This window comes from Ailuropoda melanoleuca, chromosome 9 (genome assembly GCF_002007445.2).
Source record: "Ailuropoda melanoleuca isolate Jingjing chromosome 9, ASM200744v2, whole genome shotgun sequence".
NCBI classification, from domain to species: Eukaryota; Metazoa; Chordata; class Mammalia; order Carnivora; family Ursidae; genus Ailuropoda; species Ailuropoda melanoleuca.
The window spans coordinates 74,340,512-74,364,925 of NC_048226.1; the positions used below are offsets into that span (position 1 = coordinate 74,340,512).

The 24,414-nt window shown below is 38.1% G+C and overlaps 1 protein-coding gene across 4 annotated transcripts in view; it reads right to left on the reverse strand.

Annotated features, from left to right (window-relative positions):
* The window catches only part of RSPO2 (R-spondin 2), a 145,309-nt gene that overhangs the window by 25,041 nt on the left and 95,854 nt on the right, over positions 1–24,414 (reverse strand). For 3 of the 4 annotated variants that reach the window (XM_019799130.2, XM_002918709.4, XM_034668871.1), the window contains 2 exons: positions 22,695–22,838; positions 20,509–20,697 (listed from right to left, as the gene is read on the reverse strand). In XM_019799130.2, the coding sequence (XP_019654689.1) occupies positions 20,509–20,697; positions 22,695–22,838 (333 nt within the window). The remainder of the gene's footprint in view (positions 1–20,508; positions 20,698–22,694; positions 22,839–24,414) is intronic. The other variant, XM_034668870.1, reaches the window with a different exon arrangement.

The following is a 24,414-nucleotide window of genomic DNA, read 5'->3' on the forward strand; positions in this document are numbered from 1 at the left end:
GACCATCATCTTAAAAAATAAAATTACCACATAATTTTTTATATTCCTTTTTTCTAAGCTTTTAAAGGAATTCACATACTCTGCCTATCATAAGCAAAGGTTACGAAGACATTTCAGAAAAGAGGAAATGACTCTGGCAAAGAAATGGAAGAGGGAACCCCTCATTCATAAACAAGTAAATATAATTGAAAACAGATGAAACTCTTTTTAAACATAATAAAATTATGCTTTAAAATATAAAACATAGTCCTGGCAAGGTGTGGTAAGGCTGATACATTTTGCTGGTAGCACAGGATACATACAAGTCCTTTGGAAAGCCATTTGGCAATGTAACTTTTGGCCAAAAAATTCATAGTCTTTTATACAGTAAGTCTAATACTCTATCCTATGAAAATAATCCAAAATACAGATTATATTCATAATGATAATCACAAAAGTATTTTCTTATAAAATAACTTCAGGATATTTTCTCTATTTTAATACTAAGACAAGGTTAATTACACAAAATTTTAGAGTATAAAGGAAGCACATTTTCATACATCTGCATTCATTCAGATACCAACTACCTACTTCTATGCAAGGAAATGTTAAACACTGAAGATTGAACAGTCAGTGTGATGGTCCTCCCTGTCATAAACCTTAATTCCACTACCAAGAAACCACTATTATTAATATCTTGGTGACTTCTAGTTTATTTTTCTGTTTAATACACTTATTACATTTTTTAGTTGGCGGATACTTATGACTAGGAATGCTATTGATTATTCCAGCGTGATCCTTTTTTGCTCAGGAGCCTTACTGAGAAAAAGAAACTGCTCCTCTCAAATGCAGGAAAATCTTAAGTGTTCAACTTTATCATTTAGGCATGGTAAAAAAAGGTCATAGCCTTATTACATGCAAGGCATCTTCTCATTTCTATAAAATGGTTACATATATAATATACATATTTGCGTTAATATATACATATATGTATAATATATATAAGATTACGTGTATATAATATATATTTTATACAGTACTCAGACTTGACTATGCCTAAAAGTGTTCAGATATAAAAAATTATATACTATGGTAAATCTTTAAGCTAACAATTTTAAAGCTTATTTCAGAAAAATATACAGTAATAATAAAAAGATACCCATCATGAGATAAGGCTCAAAATGGATGTACTCTAAATATCCACCTTTTAAGTTTTACAATCTCATGGTTCCTGTTGGGTCCTGATTTTGTGAGAAGTCCTTATCCCTGCCCAACCCCCCACACCCCTGCTGCTGCCACCCCCAGGAGGATTATCAAGATTTGTGGAAACCATGACTAGGTCTCCAGAAATGGCAATTTGAGACAAATGCCCAACCAAGTGCAGGCAGTAACCCAAGCAAGTGGCAAGAATCAGAAGACAGAAAGGCATGGGACTGACGTACCAGGTCCACAGAATAGCACTCTACTGAATGACAGAATGGGTGTCCTTTGCACCTCATGAATAAAGAACCTAGATGTACATGTTTAACAGAAAGAGCTAGGAATCTGGAACAATTCTACTACATTCTGGAACCTGAAGAGCTCTAGTGTCCTAGTAAGCCTTCCAGGGTCAGCTGAAGTTGGTACACTCACACTAACATAAGTAACCATGAGCACACAGGAAATGTTAGCCACGTGCAGACACCTGGCTTTCTCCTTTAAGCCCCACAAACCTGAAAGGTAGATTCTGTCATCTGCCTCACTCTACAGAAATGAAAAACTGTATCAGAGATGTGTCTAAGGGCAAACAGTGAATGAGTAGCAGCCCTGGAAAGATCATCTCAGGACTGTCCAACTGGGAAGTGTTGGCCTTACTCTTTTGCTATTCTGCCTCCCATCCTTTGAGAGCTAAGAAAAATAGAAACTGACGGAGCAGGTGGCCAGCAATGGAGTCCCAGGCTGTGGTGGCATCAAGGTTGGAACAGGTTGACATCAACTGCAAATGCCAAGTCATCACGGAACTACCGGCAACCACACGTGAGACACCAAAGTATTTACCCCGAGGTATCTAAACTCGGCAATTCTACAGCATAACCTTTCTGCAACATTATTCTCACCAAGCCTTTCAGCAACTGGCTATTTCACCAAATGGATTTGATCTGTATTACAGGGAGCACTCCTCCTCTGTATAGTCAGCAGACCAGTTAAGAAAATATACATTCTGGTCATACACACATACACAGAGGGAATATGATTGAGGTATATAAAGACGGACATTTCTTGTGCCTGCTTAGGGAATCCTGAACCTGTCACAATAGGACACTTGAAATGTAATCGCAGTATAGTGCTTTATCAAACAACTTTCTTGTACCATTAAAAATTAATGTCATTTATAGTTTAAATTTCAAGTTAGAAGAGAGAAAAAAGTCTTGGGAGTTTTATTGTCACAGATAAAAATTTGGGATTTCTACATTTCTTGGCGTGTTTATTAATTCAAATATTTTACTTCAGTTTATAGTGAAGTCTTTATGAATTCAGAGCTTGAAAATATTAAGAAATAGTTTAACCCATAAATGTGCAAATAATTTCATTCTTGTGACAGTTTACAACTAGCCACCATTTTCCCAGGCAAATGCTTCCTAAAAATACATTATCTTAAACTTTTTATTTATAAATTCCTGCAGAATTACTTAGCATATTGAAATGAAAGGTTTTCTTTTCAAAATACACAGTCTCTCTGCCCACAACACTATCAGCACAAAAGGTCATTTATTAAAGCTACAATATCCCACCCACTTAGTGAAAATAAATAAATACAATAAAACAGGCCATAACTCCCCAGCCCATCAACCCAATGGATTAAAAATTGGGTGGCTCACCTGATTGTGGCTATAGAAATGTGAAAAGTATTTGGAAACTAAACATGAAGCATAGGTTCAGGAAAAAGGAGTCCTTCCCCAGAGGCATATAACCTCCGAAGAGACAGGTGACAGATGTGCCTACAGACCAAAATAAAATAAAGATCTGGCCAGCCAAGCTGAGAAGGAATTTAAACACCACAAAAGCTCATGTTAGCACATGTTGGTGCCAAATGTATCCTGCAATCCTTGAGAGTAAAGAATTTTGATGAACTGAGGAAGTCGTGGAATCGAAATGAGAAACTTCCCAGCGTCCACCTCTGACTGCCTACACCTCAAACACTGCCCACGTTTTGCCACCGCACAGGCTGACATTGGACTGTGGCCACAGATTTGAGATTATGCCTGTATTGTGTTCTTAATGAGGGGGGTGGGGGATGAAAACAAAGCCTTTAATCAGCACAAAATACATATTTGAACATCACTCCAAGAGTGAGGGCAGGTCTCAGGAAAGCCCAGCGTGTCTACAGAAGATGAGGAAAGGGGTCACGGGGAAGGAAACATGTTTGCAAGCAAAAATAAGATTGTAACTCCGGCTTATTATTAACTCCGGCCAAGCCTAAACAAACATTTTTTTTTCTTCCAGTTACGATTGAGTCATATGGCCACCGGCAGGAATTGTTATCACTTCATTTTCTGCAGAATGTTTCAGAAACTTGAAACCTCCCACACTTTCCCCATGTGAATACTCTGGATTTTTAAACAACCATGAAGTGTTTGCTTCCAAAATTGAATACATTTGATGGCCTGGTAGTACAGCTGATCCATCACAAACCATGGGGAGGGGGTGGGGCTGAAAAAGTTACTAGACCAAATGGCACAATGGTAAAGAAATTTGTTATGGGATGGTTATACAAAACAGTAATTTTAACCACTAAATTAGCATTCACATTGAGGCTGTTGCTGTGCCTTTGCCTCTGTTTTGCTGTTCAGTCACTCAAAATGGAGAACATTTGCAGGAGTGTCGCCTGAAATGCTAAGAGCATTTCGAAAACTTATTGTAATCTTTGTGTTACTGATCTCAATGAAGGACCTGCCAGTCATACAGGAACATGAAGCAAAAGATGCCAATTAAGTTAACTGCCAAGTATTTTGCCTACATTCTATTGACATAGCAAGAGAAAGAACTATCTAGAATCTCAATGTCCAGTATGTGCCACAAGCTTGGTAGTAAAATCAATCCTTGATTTTTCTGTGGCTGTTTTACAAACAAAATGCTGATTTTATATGTTTTCCACTAAATAGTATCTGTCCTAAAACAAAACAAAACAAAACAAAACAAAACCAATTGCTTAATACCATCTTTGAACCACAGAAAAGTTTAAGGAGAGCTCTCCTACCATCAGATCCAAACTGACGTCCTAGAAATCAACAAAGAACACACTTCCTCAACGTTTTAGTTTGTAGCCACCTGAGGACGTGTTGATTTCACTATTGTAACATCATCTTCAGTTTCATCTACAAACAATTTGAAAGAAGTCTGGCTTTTGGGCCACGGAACTGACTAGAGAGGGCTTTGTCCTCAGTGGATTTCCTCCCAGGCTAGTCTACTCCTTCGTGCATTTGGGGCTAGTTGTGAAATTTTCACAGAGATGGTCATTTCTGCTTAGCAGATAAGGTGTTGGATTTTGCCTAAAAGGAACTTGAAATGTAACACACCAGGTTTCATAGCTCCGTCCAAGTTAAGTGTGTTTTGTAACAGACGCTAGCCAGAAATGCAAATGATTTCTACAAAGTTCTAATCCTGTTATCAATCCCTTGAGACACACCCCCTTACCCTTTCATCTCTCCCCTGGCTATGGTTCTACATTTTACTGCATGTTTAAAAAAAAAAAAAAACACTAGTAAAGATACCCTAGATTCTGGTTTAAGAGCCTCAAGAGCTGACACTGAGGTGTGGAGTTGAGCCGTTTTCTAATTAAAAAGTCAGATGGTCTGTTTCTGTTAGAAAAGCTTTAACTCTCAGTGTCTGCACATTGGATGCTTTGGCTCATAGCATCTCGGCCCAAGGCCATTCAGGATTGGCCTCAACAAACCCCTTCCTGAAGTAGGGTCTAGTGAGCAATGGAGAGTCAGGATACCAAATAAAAAGGAGCCCATCCACCTTAAGTAGGTGCAATTTTTATTTTAAAAAATTCAGGCTACTAAGTGAATAAGTCATAGGAATAAAAGGCACGGCATAAGGAATATAGTCAATGCTATTGTAATACCATCCTACGGTGACAGTTGGTAGCTACGCCTGTGGTGAGCACAGCATAATGTACAGTTGTTCAATCGCTATGCTGTATACTGAAAACTAATAGAGCACTGTGTGTCAGCTATACTCAAAAGTAAAAAAAAATTTACAGGACTTGGAAATCTGAAGAAACAAGCACAATTTTGAAAAATTGTATAGAAAAAGCAATTTGAAAAGTTTTGACAAATAGATGAAATGAGACAGAATCAAATACACTGAACTGCTTCAGCCACTGATGAAACAAATCACAACTCCTTTCTGAGAAAGTTTTTTTTTAAGCCTTAATATACATCCTTGATGAATTTCTTAAGCAACTGGCATCAACACTTTTTTTATGGTGTCTGTGTGCCCTGCCTTTGCCATTTGGTTCTTGCTTTCATTTCAGCGGCTTTTAAACTTTTTCAGATCTTGAATCACTTCATCATCATGGCTCATGGTTTGTAAAATACCTATTATAACGAAAAGCCATGCAGAAAAATGCAAATTTTATCAGTCCCACTCAAGACTGTGGATCAGGGAATCCTTATACCAAGAAGATAACAATTATACCCAGACCCTGGAATAACTATTTGCAATTCATCTGGGGCTGTGACATAGGTCCTGGTCAGAATCCAAAAAGGAAGCTGAGAACAGAGCTTTTGGAAGCCACTCTCCTACATTCTTTATCTAGAAATTATCTTCTGTGGTAGCCTTACTCTAAATCAATCTGGATAAAAGTCTAGGAACTTGGGTGTACAAAAAGTCTTGCCAGATCTTTGGTCTAGATTATGATAATGACATAATCTGACAGCTCCAACAGGCTAACAGTGAACACACACACACACACATACACAAATCACTATAACAAGTAGATTCCGAAGTCATTTATGTAAAGGTAGTTCCTACACACTATAAATAATAAACGCAGACCATTTTTACTTTGTGTTTTGGGGCTTCACCTGTAAAATCCATTAAGATAGCCCCTGCCAGATATTTCTTGGATTACTGAAAATATAAAATACAGTTAAATTTACATCCTCACAGATACCACTCCGACAAGTGTTCATTTCCAGTGGATTTGGGCGTCAGAACACAAACCTAACCAGTGAGGAGTCGGCATTTCGTTGACCCCCATTCTGTTCGCACACAGGAACCTGCTTGGTTTCACAGTTTGCAGAACGCAGTAATGCTGTAATTCTAAAGTAGTCCTTAACTGACCACTCTATAAACAATGTAGTAAAGAAGTAAATGCTTTATAGTGGTTAATTAACCTGCTAAAGTATGCCCACTGAAAACTGACCAAGGACAAAAACACAAAAAGGAAAAGACATTTGAATTCAGTTATATAAAGGCACAAAACACAGGGTTTTTAAGAAATGTAACCTATATAACTTTCTCCCAGGGACACAGAACTGCCTTCAATGACCTGCCACCAATTATCTGACTTCAATTAAACCGTCACCATCTGTAAGAGTTTTGGAGTAGGGATGTTTTGTGCCAGACTTTAAAGGTCAGAATTCTATAGTAACTTTAGGGAACAACTCAAAGCAAAAAACTGATATAGAGAATAATCTCTAAGTATCCCCAGAACAACCCAGTCTCCCCAGGAACCATCCAGGGTGGCTGGGCTGTTCATGCTTACTGAATAAAAGTGGGATGTCTTTTCCAGTTCCAGATCCAGCATTAGAAGCGCTGGTGACAGAAAGTTGCTGGCCTCCTGTTAGGAGGGGCAAATGTACTGGCTGAGCAGTTAAATGTCTTATTCCAGCCTACGTTAACATTCTGAAAACCCTACTGCAGCACCATGACCTAATGCCCAAACTTCTTAAAATTCTGGCATCACAATGATCTCCTAAGAGATATAATGTTATTACTTAATTATATAAAATGTCAGCAAGTTTAATTTCCTCTACATTATAAGTATCAGAAATTAAGATCTAAATTTGAGAGTCTCTGGATTCTAAAATTCTTTGACTCCTGTACAGTGTTAGATTCGTAGCCTGAAATAAGTGAGAAGTGCAATTTAAAAACTCAATTTTTTCTTTGTTGATAAATAACAATATCTTGTACCTAGAGTACTAAAACCTTTTTCGCCCTACCCTCCCCCCGCCAAAAAATCCATATAATAGGACACAAAAGCTTTTTTTTTCTTGTGACCAGGAACTATATATTTTCTTTTTCTAGTTCACGGATTAGGGTAGTTTTGGCTAATAGCTAATTCTGATTTTGCTGTTGTTAAAAGGAACAGATGCTAAAACAGAGAAAGTTTGAATGCATGGACGAGCTAGTTTTGAAACAAAGGTATAAAATGAACTTAAATTGTGGTTGCTTTTTGGATTTGGGCTATCTTTGTTTCTCACTGGGCTTCTATCTCCAGTAGCGGACAAATGCACTAATTTTCTCAATATGGAAAATGCCAGCATTAAAGCCAAATAAAGTCGGGTTTAACATAATTACACTAGATTTCATCAAAGCAACTTGGCACTCATCAAAATTCAATCCCAGTTAGCTGATGAGATTTCATCAGGCTGCTTAAGAAGCAGGGAAATAAACAAAAGTGGAGAGACAATGAAAACAATGTGACAACTGTCAAACAAAATGCCGAGTGCAACATTGAACATTTCCCTAAATGCAGTGCTGAAACCACTAATTCTCATCCCCCTCCCCCCACATGCACACACACGCGCACGCGCGTGCAAATGTATATAAAGGGAACAAATGACCACATATTTAGAATTTTCAAACCTCTTTAATTATGCATTCATTGCGTAATACTGATTGTGGAATCATTTGTCACTAAGTACTAAAAGTTGCATAAAAGATGGGCAATTGGAGGGCTGTATTTTTTTTTAAGTTTTAAAATATGGGTGCTTAAGAGGTCACCACCCTTGTTTGAACTCCTTTAAGCAAGTTCTTAATAAATGTAAGCTATTATAAAAGGAATGGTTCAAATTAGGCTACTAGCAATGTTACAGTTTTGCAACTAGATATGCTCACATGTCATCCACCTGGTGGAAACTTTCACGTAGTGGTTCTTGGGATATTCAAGTCTTATGTTTCTGATAAAGGAGCGGCAAACTGGTAACAGCAATCGAGTGCACTGCTTCAAACAGGGCTACAGAAGCTAGCCAAATCACTCTTAATTCAAAGCATATTTGATGACTGTATTAGGTCAATCTGTGCACTCAGAGTTGACAATTATACCAAAATAGAGGAAGATCTGAAATGCAGCCGACACTTGACATTTGAGGCAGAAATTACATTAAATTACTCAAGTTAGCAATACCACTCTCAACATGAAAATACAGGAATACTACAAGAAATCTTTGCATACGTGCACGGCAGAGGCATGTGGTTTCCTTCTCCAAGTTTTGACGTAAAATGAAATGGAGAGAGAGAGAGCCACAAAGGGATGGAAATCGACATAATATGCATCTTCTAGGGGATTAGCATTAAGTTGCTTTTTTACCCTTTCATGAGAGGGTCATTTAGTTTAGAATTTTCAGGAAAGAGGTGGTTTAGAAAATAGACTCTTGTATCCATAGGTATTCTGGAACTAGCTTCATATCAACCAAAGTCTGTTATACATTTTCTATTTATAGTCCAATTATTACTAATTCAAGTTTCTAATTGTGGTTATTATCTCAGACTAGACATTCTAATAACTAAAGTAAGACTGTATCAACGACTAAAAGTGACCATAGGACTATATCACCAAAATTGAGCAGAAAAGATGTGAGACCTGCCAGAATTCTCCCCCAGAAGCAAGAGAGTATCTACCGAACAAAAGGTTAAACAGGCAGCTCAAGATGCAATAAAGTTGTGCTTGGAGCAGATCATGTGCTTACCCACCTTATACTATTTAAACTGTATATAGTTTGCAAATCCGAATGAAAAACTATAAATAGTTGAAGAGAGGCGTTTTGTTTTTATTGGACCATCACTGCGCCTTGCAGAGTCCGCTGCAAACAGTGGATAGGTTGTTGAATTCAGTCCGTGCTGGTGTTACACTACCATTCCAAGAGAAACTATTCCAAAAATGTAAGGCCAGTCACCCTGGAGGATGTATATGTGATAACATGAACACTCCTAGTTGTATTACCTCTGAGGAATTCCCAGAGATGATTATGGGCTGGGAGACAATGAGGCCATGTGGGAGAATGAGCTCTTAAGTTGGATGTCTAAGCAAGAACCAAGCTTTGCCTTTGCCATCTGCCATGAGCCTGGGTGATTCGCCGGGCTCCTCTGTGCCTCAACTTCAAACACGCAGAGGAAAGGATGTAAAGGAGCACATCTGAAAGTTTTGTTTCATAGGAAGATACGCTCTCTTTTCAAATGAAAACCCATGCGGAACCCCCAAAATGTAATGGAGAAAAAAGTAAAGCTACTCTCATTCAACCAGGGTCGAGAGGCCAGATCCCTAACCTGCTAGGCCTCCTCCCAAACTGTGAGAGACCACAGCTTGGCCCTTGAACAACATGTTTGAACTGCACCAATCCACTTACATGAGGATTTTTAAAAACAAATACAGTACGGCGCAGTAAATCATCCTTATGATTTTCTTAATAACATTTTCTTTTCTGAAGCTTACTTTGCTGTAAACATGCAGTATATACTACATAGACAAAATATGCGTTAATCAGCTATGCTATCAGTAAGGCTTTCCAGTCACCAGTAGGCTACTGGTAGTTATGTTTTTAGGGAGTCCGAAGTTAAACATGGACTTTGACTGTGTGGAGGGTCAATGCCCCTAACCCCTGCATTGTTCAAGGGTAAACCACACTATTTTTTCCTGCAAGGGACAGAGTTTGACCATTCTTAAATCTAGGTCTAGAGCTCCCTTTCCTTCTAGAAGTTTCCTCAAGATTAAATTACTGTTATAAATAGGTTTAAGAAGTTGAATTTCCAAAGCAAAAACATCCTTAGGTACAGCGAGGCAACACACGTCACTGAATTTGTTAAACATCTGTACCCATGTTCTTAACTTTGGGCTCATTCCTTTATCACTCAGGCGGCTAGCTGTTATAAACTATGTATCATATGTTATACCCAGGCTTTCATTTTTTTTTTTTGAATACTCCACTTACCCAACTTGCAGTCTGTAAATAAATCACCACAAATGGGCAGAGATTTCCTCTTCCCTGTGATAATTTTTCAGTCAGTCTCAAATTCTTTTGGCACTAGTCGATCCATGAGGCTTAATTTGGCAACCTACTCTTACTGATTTTGAAGTATCTGCTGAACTCATTCCTTCTTATTTCTACACCTTTTGCCCCAATTTTTCCCATTTGCTTCCTACTACATGTGTTGTTTCAACAGATTCTCCATGTTTATTTAATGGTAGCCTCTACACAATTCCATTTTGTCACACTTCTGCTTATCCTCTCTTCCCCCTTCACCCTCAACTCATTTTTACTTATTCAAATCCTCCCATGATTCCTAGTCTGTATTCTTTTTTTTTTTTAAAGATTTTATTTATTTATTTGACAGAGATAGAGACAGCCAGCGAAAGAGGGAACACAAGCAGGGGGAGTGGGAGAGGAAGAAGCAGGCTCACAGCAGAGGAGCCTGATGTGGGGCTCGATCCCATAATGCCGGGATCACGCCCTGAGCCGAAGGCAGACGCTTAACCGCTGTGCCACCCAGGCGCCCCCCTAGTCTGTATTCTGAAGTCTCACCTCCTCAGCCAGCATTAACCGGTCCAAGTCATCCTGCAAACTTCATCCTTCTCAACATTGGAGGCTTGCTCTGTACTAGGTCCTGTGCTCATCAGGATACTCAATGGCTGTCCTAAGCCATTTTTAGAATTTAACGTTTCCATCTTACCACCTAGATTGGACTGCAAATGAAGAACAAGTCCAGCTTGAAATGTGCTGCCACAGCTGTTAGATGGAATATAAATTAACCTATACTCTCTCTGCCCACGAAAGGCTATTGCAATCTTTTACATAAATAAAAGTGGAGACCACAGAAATAAAGATGAATGGACAACGGAGAAACAGAGCTGGGCAGTTGGTTACTTAAAAAATAAATAACAATCCACATTTTCTGATCCTTGACTATTTTAAATGATGTTATTTAATCTTCATGACAATCCTGTGAAGCAGGAACCTGCTATTATCCCCATAATATAGATGCTAAAGCTTAGAGAGATTAAGTAAATTTCTCAAGTTTGTATACTTTCAGGTGGCTGAGGAAAGATCTGGGTACTAATCTGTCTGAATGTAAAGAAGAGACACAAACATAGAGCTGAGAGCCTGGGTAACTGGGAGGCTAGAGATGCCTTTAGGAAGGATAGCCATCCCAAGAGAAATTAGGTTCTGGAAAGACAGCAAAGTATGTTTTAGCTACACTTGGTTTGACGTGCTGGTAAGACGTCTAGGGGAATGATGCCCATCGACAGCCAAATTGGGATTGGGGCACAAAGAGAAGATGATTTCACATCTGAATGATAGCTGAAGCCACGGATGGGTAGAAATCAAAGAAAAGTAAAGAGCCAAGAGTAATCAAGTCATGGGAAGAATGGAAAAAGAGAATTAATAGAATTACAGCAAAATGTAGAATAATAAAGCCTATTTGCATATGTGCTGATTTACTCCTGACGATCCTGCAACATGTTATCCCCATTTCATGGAAGACTAAACTTCGGGAAATTAATTTAACCAATGTCATTCCACTAGTAAGTGATGAAAGCCAGGATGTATCAAATTAAGACTCTTTCCTCTATTTTTCCATGCTGCCCTCCCCCCCAATATACAATCCTCTGCCATTACTAGAGGTATAAAATAGAAGCTAGATGAATTTCTGTCAAAGACATCCAAGTGTGTGTTGGGGGGTTGGAGGGAAGGCAAGAGAAAGCCAAGAGCAGGAGGAGTCAAAGGATTAGAATTAGGGATAATATGCAATACATTGTTTTCTACGCTGCAAACACCCCAAATTGATAACTATACAGTTCTCCCCAAACCCAGAATTTAACTCCGAATCCTTCTCAACCCAACACTCCATGCAGCAGCTAATAAACAACATGCCAGATAAAATCACCTTAGATTATACCGCTGAAATTGGGCCTCGTAGGAACATTTAGTCTTTGATTTGAATAACATTTAATGGGTATACTTTAAATTTTCAGAGTACTTCAAGCTGGCTTGCAAGGGAAATCCATTAGGAGGTTAACATCATAAGCTAGAAAATAGGGAATAATACATCCAAGGGTCTTGGTAAATGGCAAATGAAAGTAGCAGTTAGAAAGTAACAATAGTTCAGTTAGGTTGAGTGCAAAATGTGCTTAGACTTTACAAAAATAGACTGCACTAATACAAACTGGGGAACAGCTTGGCTTAGAAAGTTGGCAGAAAAAGATATAAGGGTCACAGTGGACTGCAAGTCAAGACAAAACCCTGCACTCTTTAGAAAAGCAAGCAGAACAGAAAAATGCGTAAACATCAGACCCGTAAGTATTGTCTGGTAATTCTCCCAAACTCAGACTCTGCTGAATGCCCTGCCCCAAGTTTGGGATGTGAAGTTGACTTCCTTCCGCCTCACCAGCAGAGCTTCAGCCGCTTCCATCTTCAGCCAGCACTCTGCTAAAATACCTCCATGCTCAAGTGCCCCGAGAAACAAACTGAAGACTTCAGGGGCGGGGGGGGAATGGGATAGACCTGTGATGGGTAGTAAGGAGGGCACGTATTGCATGGTGCACTGGGTGTTATACGCAACTAATGAAGCATCGGACTTTACATCGGAATCCAGGGATGTACTGTATGGTGACTAACATAATATAATAAAAAATCATTAAAAAAATAAAAAATAAAATAAAAAAATATTTTAAAAAGTGGAATGAGCACTCATTTTTGTGTATATATATGTATACATTCATATGCACACTTATGCATATATGTAAATGCATATATGCATATATATGCATATACATATGTATATGTATGTATGTTCTGTGCATATACATATATATGTATATGGATTTTCCCCCTAGGAGCTATTAGTAAATTATTTTGTATTTTATAATTAATCATTTATTTGAAATTAAGATAGAAAGAGCTATATCTACTTTTCCCCTTTGCCTTGGGTAGGAACCAAAGTCAGATTTTTGGCTCAATATTTTCAACCAACATATATTCATATGGTCTATTTCCTTTATCAGTCCTCAGCTCCTGTTAAAGTTTTTCCTAGTTCTAATGTTTAAATTTTGTTAGGGTTTCACATGTTATTAAATATCTTTTTACACTGTTATTATTAAATCCTTTGACTAATAGACATAAGGGCATAACATCAATTATTAAATGTCTCTTGACTATACAAGTATCTTATTCTCTAGTTTCCAAAGTCCTCAAATAGAAGAAAATAATAATGACACACAGAAACAGGAGGTCCAAGTATTATATAAACAGGTCAATTGTAAAGCAAAACCTACTGCCTTTACATTTTTAGTTTAAATTAATGGTAATAACTTTTGCCACCTGAACCTCCTTGCCCCACTGTATTGCACAGAGTAATTTTATCATCTTAACCACTTCTGTATGATGACAACATGAGTCATGCTGAGATTTTAGTAAAACTCTGTCATTATTTCCATTGAAATGTTTTCTTTCTGCCTCCTGATCCTGGACAATATCCACAACTACAGCTCTAGGTCAGTCTAGTAGCTGGCTAAGTATTTACAGGAAATCTCCATGAGTAAACTGCCTGCACCCTCTTTATCAACATCATTTAAAGATTTGAGAGAGGTGTCTGATGAGGAAAGTAAGTTGTTCTAAGAAACCATTAGGGGATTTATACTTCAGGCTTTCTTATCTCATAAAGGGGGAAAAAGTCTCCTGGAAGAGGGGGAAAAAAACTTAACCACTGACACCATGTGTGTCCTATTAGAGTTGTTTTTATTTTAGAGTGTTGTAAAAATTGCTTTATGTATTTTACATTAAGATCAGAGTAGCTTACTGCTGTGTAAAATTCATAAGAGAAAGGCCCCTTTGGAATTTTCCTGTCCTTGCCTTGTTACACATAGAACATCAGGCCTTCGGTGGCATGTGCAGTTGAGAAATCCTTTTTACAAGTACCCATAAAGGAGCCTAGGACATGTTGCTCCGGACTGTAATTCAGTGAGGCTAGTAGAGTCCCCAGCTGGGAAGCTGTAGAGAGAGGCACAAACGTGTGGCTTCTTTCACTTGCTCACTCCCCGGCCCCTCCGGCAGGCAAGGCTGGCACCAAGACAGGCTCAAAATGAAACTGGCAGAGAGCGGGTCTTCTCTCCTTTCCCTCAGACTCCAAGTCATCAGTGCTTCTCACACCCTTAGATTTTTAGGTCTATGTCCAAGACTGTACTTAGTTTTGCCATCGCAAATTTTCATCTTCTCCAGTGCGTACTGCATTAGGGCCCACTTCTCTGTTCCCCTCCTGACCCTTACCCTCTGAAATGTGAGAATGAGTCAATCTGAAAGAAATCACTGCTAAAAAGCAACAAACACAAAAACACAACCACCAGTACCAATAGTTCCCAATGGTGATATCCTATCCACTTGTCAGGAAACAAATTTAAAAAATTAAAAAGGGATAAGGAAGGGGGCAAAGAGGGTGGGAACACTTCCCAAGACACTGCCTAGAGGCTCATTGTTTGGACCACTGAAGCAGGAATTTTGGACTCTGTAGCGAAACGTTTAGAGACAGGTGGATCTTTTTTAAATGTCGATTTTACATAGTAAGTATACATTAACATTTAAAATGTGGCTGCTTATGGGTGACTGTCCCAGTTTATAATCTCCATAAACATTACTATTAGCCGATGTATCCAGAGTAGAGAAATGTTCAGAGACAGGTGGATCTTTGTTAAATGTCGATTTTATATAATAAGTATACATTAACATTTAAAATGTGGCTGCTTATGGGTGACTGTCCCAGTTTATAATCTCCATAAACATTACTATTAGCTGCCATGTATGCAGAGTACCTGGGAAATACAGTAAAATTTGCTTAAAGGGACTAACACAAATAATAAAGTATTTAGCATAGCAAACAGAGAGGCAACAAGAATTCCCTCTTTAGATGCTCTCTTCTTCATAGAATAATCCTAGTTACCTATGTTCCTGACAACTCTGAAAGTTTCAAAAGAGGTTTCTCTTTTATCCGTTCTCTTCCAAACTAGTCATAAGGTTGCCATGTATAAAACAGACCACATAAACTGCAACTCAAATGTAAACAAAATGTAGAGAAATAAAGAACATATGTCTAAAGCCTATTTTCTTGACCTTATCCTCCTGCAAATGTGCTTATTTCCTGCTCTCAGTTCAATCCATCACGATCCACACCATCTTTAGTTCTATTATCTAATACCTAGTCCACATGTTGCTGTCAGTTTATATACAGAAAACAAAGATTAGAGGGGTCTTTTTACTATTGCCTTTTAAAAAGTAGATGTGTGCAGAGATTATGTTTCTAAGTTGCTAAATAATATCTTCTTTTGTTTCCTATCAAGTTAAAAGCCGCTCTAAAAAAAAAAAAAAGTAGATGAGGGTCAAGTAATATTTCATAAGAGGAATGAGTTATTTTCAAATTGAAATAGTTTATAGTAGCACATTCCACGTTTAAATCTCTGCACGGTTCTGAGAAAATCTGATGAGGGCTTAAAGAATTGCATCATAATGTTAGAAATAACTGTGGCACAGTGAACGGAGGCAACCACAAGCAAAAGAGACAGAAGGCTATCTGAATGTATGTGAAAGCATCACCAAAATTACACTATCAGTCTGATTGCTTGACTGGTTCAGAAAGAGAAAAGCCATGCTGGGCACACAGCCCGAAATGTGGAGGTGGGACTCAGATCCCCAGAGGTGCTGTGCAGGCCAAGGAGCGAGGGGACCGAGGTGAGGGCTGAATGTGACTCAACACAAGGTAGCCTCAGGGGCTAACCCAGAGGGTGACTCCAAAACACTAATGATGGAAAGAATAATCTGGAAGTCACACTTTCTCCCCCCAACAAAATGAGGACTGATAACACTAAAATTAAAGAAGTCTTTGTAGGAGCTGCTGAATCAAAGCAAAGCTAGTGGTTCAATACTTTGGTGTTTATGAAATGACTCTCAGGGTGTGTTTTACTATTTCAAGTTGGAAGATATTGGGAGGGGGTGGTAGTGGCAGGGCGCCATGGTTTTTTAAAAGTATTTGTAGAGCAAAACTAAAATGATGTGTCTGGGTTAGGGGAGAAACAGTTTAAAGTTGGTTTCCTTAATGTACAACCCTAGCTTTATCTTTGATTTTTATTATAAGGAATAAGGAACACTTGGGTTTCCAAGGCAGCAAGACATTAGCTCTGTTCTCGGCCCTACCACTAGAAACTTGCTATGTATCACCTTGGACCAGTCAGAGCTTTCCCAGATTGCAGTTCATTCCTCTTCCCTAATGCAATTTGGGAGAATCAAGGGCATTCACAACCAACCATTGCATCAACACCTTAAAAAAAAAAAAAAAAATCCTTCCCTGGCTCTTCAGAAGGTCTCCTTCATTCAGATCTCTGATCCAATGTTATTCCCTCAATATCCCTGAATACCCTATATAAAATAATACACTCCCATCTCAAACTTTTACTAGATCATCCTACTTTATTTTTCTTGCCAACCTCCATCTCCATCTGAAGTTATGAATTCACCCACCTATATCTTTATTGCCTGATTCCCACTAGAATTTCTGTAAAGACTCTGAGCAGTATCATGCCTAGACCAGCGATTGGTACATAGCAGTGCTCAATAATATCTGATAAAATTAGTTGTCATGGGACCTTAAAAAATAACAAGGAATGCCATACACTACACATGGGACAGAATATTTCAGGTTGAGGTTATGTTGGCCAAATCCTGAAGATTACAGTTACCCATATGATAACAATTCCCTCAGCGCCTGAACATCTTCCAACTCCATACCTCAGCCCCATGATTTTGTTCTTCCATATGTCATTTAAATATAATAGAATGTTTATATTTTTCTATTAATAGGTTACCTAATGTACAACCTGGTCCAGACTAGAAATCCCTTCCATTTGAAGCTCCAGGTTATATATGAACAGAATACATTAGTCCCTACAGTAGGAATTCTATAAATTAGCGTGCTCAGGTGGAAACAAGGGGAGTGGAAGACAGGTATGGGTAAGGAGTACTATCTTCATGTTCAAGTAGTCCTCTCTTTAAATAGCCCTGGTGTCCTACGCTCATTTTTCTTTTTCTCTCACTGTTTGCCTGTCTTTATCACAGACTTTCATGATTCCCTCTCTTTTCTTTCTCCAGCCTTCTACTATCTTTGTGGCTAAACCACAGGTCACAGGCAGATTTAAGGAGTTTTGCTTAGTCTGTGAGGGCTGACTACCTGTGAGGAGGCAGGATGAGGGTGAAAACCTGCCAGATGTGAAAGTCTTGGCAAATGCATGGTACAGCTACTGGAAAAGCATTCAGTCCTTCTGTCATGAACAAGGCTCTTGGACTTATGTGACAACCACAGAACTTGCCACTATCTTTTGACAATTTGTCTTAGAATCATTGGATTTTAGAACTGGACTGGATCTTAGAAATGCAACCCCCCCATACCCTCAATTTACAAATAAGGAAATAGAGGCCAAGAGAGGTTAAGTGACTTGCCAAGGGTCACAGAATTAATGAGTTGACAGGGTGCAGAGACCCAGATCTCATGACTGCCAGACCAGAATGAGTGTCAGCAAAGCCCAAAAAACTCTACCAGTAGGTCATCAGAAATAAAAGAAAAAGATAACTAATCAAGAAGAAAATGGGAATGAACACCGAGTAACTTCAAGTGTAAATCAATCCATGACTTAAGATATTGCCAGATATTCTTTTTTAAAAAAGCAAATAAGCACGTAATAGTTTTAAAATAAGCTAAAATATTATACTTTGTTTTTTTTATCTTATAGCCATTTGTTGTTTCGTTTTTAATAGATTTCAGCTTAATATCTTATACACTTAGTGACTATTCCATTTTGCTGACCTCTAACTCATGCCTTCCAGTAATCAAAAGCAGCTGATTTTAATGTGCCAGTGCTTTAGTGTGAAGGAGGTTAAGGCTGCATTTGTGTGCAATCAGGTTAAGATTGGCTCCAACAGGAGAGAAATCCATACATATGTTGAAAAGATCTGAAAAATGCCTGTATTCCCAACCTGATTACGACTACATTTTTGCATGGTTTGTCAAAGCAGATCACTGAAATCAAGTCAAGATGTAAAATGGGATAAAGTGGTTTTCTTCTCCATTCTTCCATTAATCACCATGACCTATGGAAGAAAGGAACTTTTCCCTCTCTCACCTGAGGCAAGGTGGGATACCCCACTGGAAGTTATGCCAATTTTATCAATTGCTGCTCAAGTTCCAAAATTAATTTTCTACTTTTCATTTCCTACATTTGTAAATAGAAGTTTTTTTTTTATTGGAGTAACTTTCCATTTCCATTAAAATTCTATTTTAGTTTTCTTTTTACAAAACAAAACAATCAACAAATTCTGATTCAACTTTTTAAACCTACTAACTTTAAAGGTTATATAAAAATTGAATTTATTCAACTGAAAATGTAGATACAGGGATTAGAGTGATAGCTGCTCTCTCCTAATAAGTAATATTTGGTACAACCTAAATATGAACTAAATCAGAGTTCATTACTGGTTCACTTGTCAAAAAGAGATTATTAGCAGATGACACAAACATTTGTTTTGACATAATTTCAACTGCTGACAGTATGAGGTTATATTCTATGAAGACAGTATACTATTGCTGGAAGCAAAAGAAAAACATAAAAATGCAATAAACATTATAGGTTAACAATGTCGCTGTTATCTACAAAATTCTCAAGCAGGACTGGGGCTAGGTCAAAATAATTTCGGAGGGGAGGGGAACGTGCTGGGTCTTGTTACACACAAGCATGTTTGTTATAGGAGCATTTTCAGGTTAATTTTTGCTATTAACGTAAACCACAATTGGGGGACCACATTGCTGGAAGAGGAATGGTGGGGGGTAGTTACATAAACAATATACAACAAAGGAAGCCTTTATTTCCCATACCTGAATACATCAGCTTTGTTTTTAGGCACAGGGTTGCAGGTTAAATGCTCTCAGCTATCCAAGAAGTGGCTTATTAGTTTTGTAAGAAAATATTTTCTTTTATTTTGACTGAAAAATACTCAGTTTAACTGAACAAAACCATCCTTGTTAGTGAAAAGCAGACCCAAAAAAACTTTGTTTCAAAGCCCCGGCAAAGAAAAGCAAAACTAATTCAAGAGGAAAAGCTGCCTTCCTAATAGTAGCTTCTGAATCTGGATCTAATAGTTCTCAAAAGCCGACCGGAGTCTTCAAGTCTTAAAAGTTTTGTCTTCCTCCATGGATCACAGACATCCCTATACGGAGGCATAAGAGGAATATAAATATATTCTCTTTCTGGGCTACAGCCACAAAGCTGGAAAGCTATGCACCCACAGCAAAAATGAAGGCAAACAAACGTTTTGATTCTTTTCAAGGGCAATTTTCCAAACACCACTTTCTTTTCTGCTCTCCTATTGTGTGTACTCAAAAAATCCCCACTTCATATCTGGCAGTGTAGCACCCGCAGTGTTAGAATGGTAACAAGCGCTCATGCTTCCAGAACCACAGTGACCATGCTACAAACTGCATTTCCCCGTCCTGCCTCAGCTTCCTCCAGCACCTCAGCTACATTCGCTTCTCCTAATTTGTAAATGGGCCGAATCCTGTTATTACAGAATAATTACTGCAAATCAGTACAATTACTACGAAGACATGAATAAACACACACATACCAGTAGCTGTTTTCTACAAATTATTATCAAAACAAAGGGAACCGATGAATTGCGGTAACATTAAGACAACATTTCTTCCTCCCAGGGTTTGGGCAAGTTTATTTTAAGTTGTCATCTTCAACTAGTAACACAGCAGATGATTTTACGGATTTCATAAACCTTTCTAATCTAAACTCTTCTCAGCTGAAAGTTGGCTGCTCCCCTCAGAGCAACATCTGCAAAGGCCTGATTTCCTAAGAACCCGCTTTTATGGTACAGCAGGAACACATACATACACACACACACACACACACACACACACACACACACTCACACTCACACTCCTCTAGAAATCTCATTTTAGAAAGCTCATTTGTCAGGTACTCTTCTAAATCATTTTCAAGGTATCATGAAAATGAAATACTTTATAATGTTTACAATTTAAGCATTTGTCTCTAAGTAAGTACAGTGTGAAATTTTCCCCTGTCACTGATGTTATTACTAGGTTTCCTTTGTGGATGCTCTATGGCTGGTGGGGGGGGGGGGGGGGGGGGNGGGGGGGGGGTTGGGGAGGAGGAGAAGTCAGAAAGCACAAGGCCCACGCAGGACAGGAATTCTCGAAACTCACCTCCTGGACAATGCCTCATGGCCATCTTACATCTCCTGGATTCGGCGATGGTTGGACATGGTATTGTATCCTTTGCTGGCTTTTTAACAATTTGCCGTGTTCTGGTTTCCAGACCCCATTTAAATCCACATGTGCGATTATTTCTGCTACAAGTTCCCCATTCACTCCAATGTCCAACTTCACATCCTTCTAATAAAGAAAAAAAAAATACAAACACAGGTAACAATTTGGTGTCCATTTGCTCCACTGCCTTCAAATTTATTTAGCTGTGTTTCTCCACATCCCCCCTCTGCAGATAAATTAAGTTGTACAGCCCACAAAGACCTGTATTCCCCTTTTGGATACTTCAATTCTTTGAAATACAGGGTTACTTTCATCTACAAGAAGCAACTACCACATAAGTAATTTAAAAACTATTACTTTGTATTTGTCTTAGTTCATTATTTGAAGGACTGCTACTGGTCCAGTCTAAAGATGCTGAAATATATAGCCTTTAAAAGATTGAATAGCTCAAACCTACAGAAGATCCTCTTTTCAAACAATGACAGAAGACAAGATTTTTCATGTTAATTCTGAATGCCCCGTGGTAATTCACAAATATGTTAGTTTTATTTTGGAAGTCAGTACTTAGTGAAAAAGACAAGGAGTTTATTTTGCATTTTCTGGTTATCTCAATTCTTTCAATAGGTATCTAGAAACCACTATATGTACTTCTTACTCCCTAAATTGGTGCTTTATCTTACTATAATCCGGTACAGCCAGATATTTGAAAATGTTTGTTTATATGTAAAGCTTTTAGCATCTTCTTTTGCAAATTCTTATAGTAGAAATGTCAGCTATCCTCCAAACCTCTGGGGTAGAGAATAAAAGGATAAAAATATGCAAAGTTAAACCTTCTCACCAAATTCACCATTAAAATGTCCCTTCGAACTAGCAGATAAGGACCCAGGGTCTGGAGTCCACACAATATTTAAGCATCTCAGATCTCAGTAGGCATCGTGATTACGCTGAGATTTTTCAAAGCTGTTTAAGATTTTTATTCAGGGAAGTACACAGGACTCTATTTATAATTTTTTATATTTAAGGATTTTGTAAGAGTTTCCACTTAACATTTGTAATGGGTGTGGGTCTTGCCTCTCAAAAGTGAATTCAACATTCTGAATATTCTCTTCTAGTGACTTTAGTAGGGTGTCATCTGTATGAATGTATGAACCCCCACATAAACAGGAACATAAGTACACATTTCTTCAAAAACCTGTCATTTAAATGTGTTCTCTGCAAACCTTCAAATATATAATTACAGACTCTTTCAACAGTATTTCTGCAGAAAAGACTTTCTTTTCTTTTTTTAAGTCTCCATTTTAAGGGATGGAAAGTCTCCTTTATAATACATAATTCTGTTATAGATCATATCAGATGTATAATATGTCAAAATTTGGGGGTGGGGGTGCAAGTGGGTGTGGGAACAATGCCATTACACCTGGAGATTAGAATCATTACATTAGGCATTCATCAAAACATAGGAACTATAGATCTCTACCTTTTCATCACTTGTATAAAATACCAAAGTGTTTTTCAAACACACCAAAAGTAAAAAATTCATAAAATGTGTATTCCTAATTATTTATGAACAGTATATAGGTGTATATTAAGTTATGCATTCTAGATATCTAAATTTAGTAAAAGTAGCATTGTTTAATGTACTTTTGCAACATGCAATCATCCACAAAATCCATTTTGCACAAAATGTTTCTTTCCAACTTTTTAAAATGGCTAAACAAGAAGTTCCGTAATTAAGCTACGTAACAAAAGTGACATAGCAGTTAGCCACACGGTTCTGGTTAAAAATTTGGTTTTTCTTCTAAACAAAATGTTTTTCTCTAACAGTTATTAATAATTTAAGGTAAGAAATGTATGTGTTACAGACAATAAAACCATACCAGCACTTAAATAGTTGAACTAGCCAACATACAACTAGCAAATTTTGTAGCAAGATTTAGTAGGAGACTACCGATGTCTTGAAGCCAAAAAATTCAGCAAGTCAGCAAAGAACTGAAATAATTTTGAGTTCTAATTAACAACAAGAGAACCAATTTGTTTTTAAGTTGAATATATCCAGCATGCATTATTTTTCAAGAAACAGGTGTTAAAATAAAAGTTTGAAAGTTACATGAAAAACTACTCACCCACACATTCCATGGTTTCATCTAATGGTGCAAAACCATCTGGACATTCATCAAAGCAGCGGCCTCTATGCAAATAAAAGCCTACTTTGCACTTGGTACAAAAGTCTTTGCTAAAGCAAGAATCACAGTTTTCTATTCTGCATCCTAAAAACAATTTTAAAGAGAAAAAGAAAATTTCAGTCAAAGAAATGTACTTGTTTTGCAAATAACACTCACAAATTTACCGGTTAGCTCCATCAAAATTCTAGTGGTCAGAGAAATATGTGTTCAACTCATTTGTTTTCCTAATGCCATCCCATTCTAAATCACTCCTACCTCTTCCAACAGCTCACCACATCAACAGGCTAAGACAGCATTCCAGCCTAGGGCCCTAGGCAGCATAAGACCCTTCAGAAAATTTTGCAACTCCAAATGATATTAAAACAAAGGATTAAAAAGAAAAAGAAAACACGCCCACTACAAATTGTATTGCTGCTGGGGTTGAAATCTGTTCTGCTCTTCAAAAGACCTACAATGAAAAACAATGGGAATACTCTAATCACTATCTTCTGTTTCAGGACAGTAAATTAAAATTCTGTTTAATGCTGGTCAGCGCTGGCATTTACTTTCAGCAGAAGGTGTCTTAATTTGGAGGGGCAGTGCAGGTCACTAGTTGGAAAACCTACAACGTGCCAAAGGCTTTACATGCATTTCCATTTAGTCTTTACAATAATCCTACAAGGTGGGCAGTAGTATCCCTCTTTTGCAAATAAGGAACCTGAGATTAAGAGAAAGTCACACAGCTAAGAGAGTGGCTGAGCTGGTTCTGAGAGGCCCACAAATTGATGGCCTTCTAAATCTGTAATCTTTTCTCTATAATGTGGGGCGCCTGGGTGGCACAGTGGTTAAGCGTCTGCCTTCGGCTCAGGGCGTGATCCTGGCGTTATGGGATCGAGCCCCACATCAGGCTCCTCTGCTGTGAGCCTGCTTCTTCCTCTCCCACTCCCCCTGCTTGTGTTCCCTCTCTCGCTGGCTGTCTCTATCTCTGTCAAATAAATAAAAATAAAATCTTTAAAAAAAAAATCTTTTCCCTATAATGCACCACAATTTCACTAGTTGCAGTCTGTGAAAAAGAAGTACGTTTTAGGTCTGCTAGGTCTGGGTTCGAATCCTAGCTCTGCTCTTAGCAGCTCTGTGGCACTGGATAACGACAGGCCTCCGAGTGTCTATTTCCTTCTGTATAAAACAGGGACATCACTGACTTTACGAGGCTGTTGTGAAGATTTGTAATAGCATATGCAAATTGACTGGCTTGGAATAGTCAGTCTGTACACAGAAACAACAGATTGGAAACATGTATTTTTTCCACTAACCCACACATATTACAACAAACCATAAAAAGAAGAATGAATTTATAGGCTAAGTATCCTAGGTCAGATTCCCTGGTAGACCAGTCGCATCTGGACCAGAGATAATTGGCTTGCACAGGTGAAAATAAATATACTCTATTCTGCAAGTAGAGGAAAGAAAGGAAGGTTGGAGGATTAATTCAAAGCTCAGATTTTCAACAGATTATAGGACATATTACTTATAACAGACTTAATTGATGGCAATTAACAATACACAAACTCTAGGAAAACTCCACGGCATCACTTAACAAGCCTCTGAATGCCCTTACTGTATTTGGTCCTTTAATGATTGAGAAAAAGCTTTAAAATGGACAGTTCCTATAAGCAAAGAG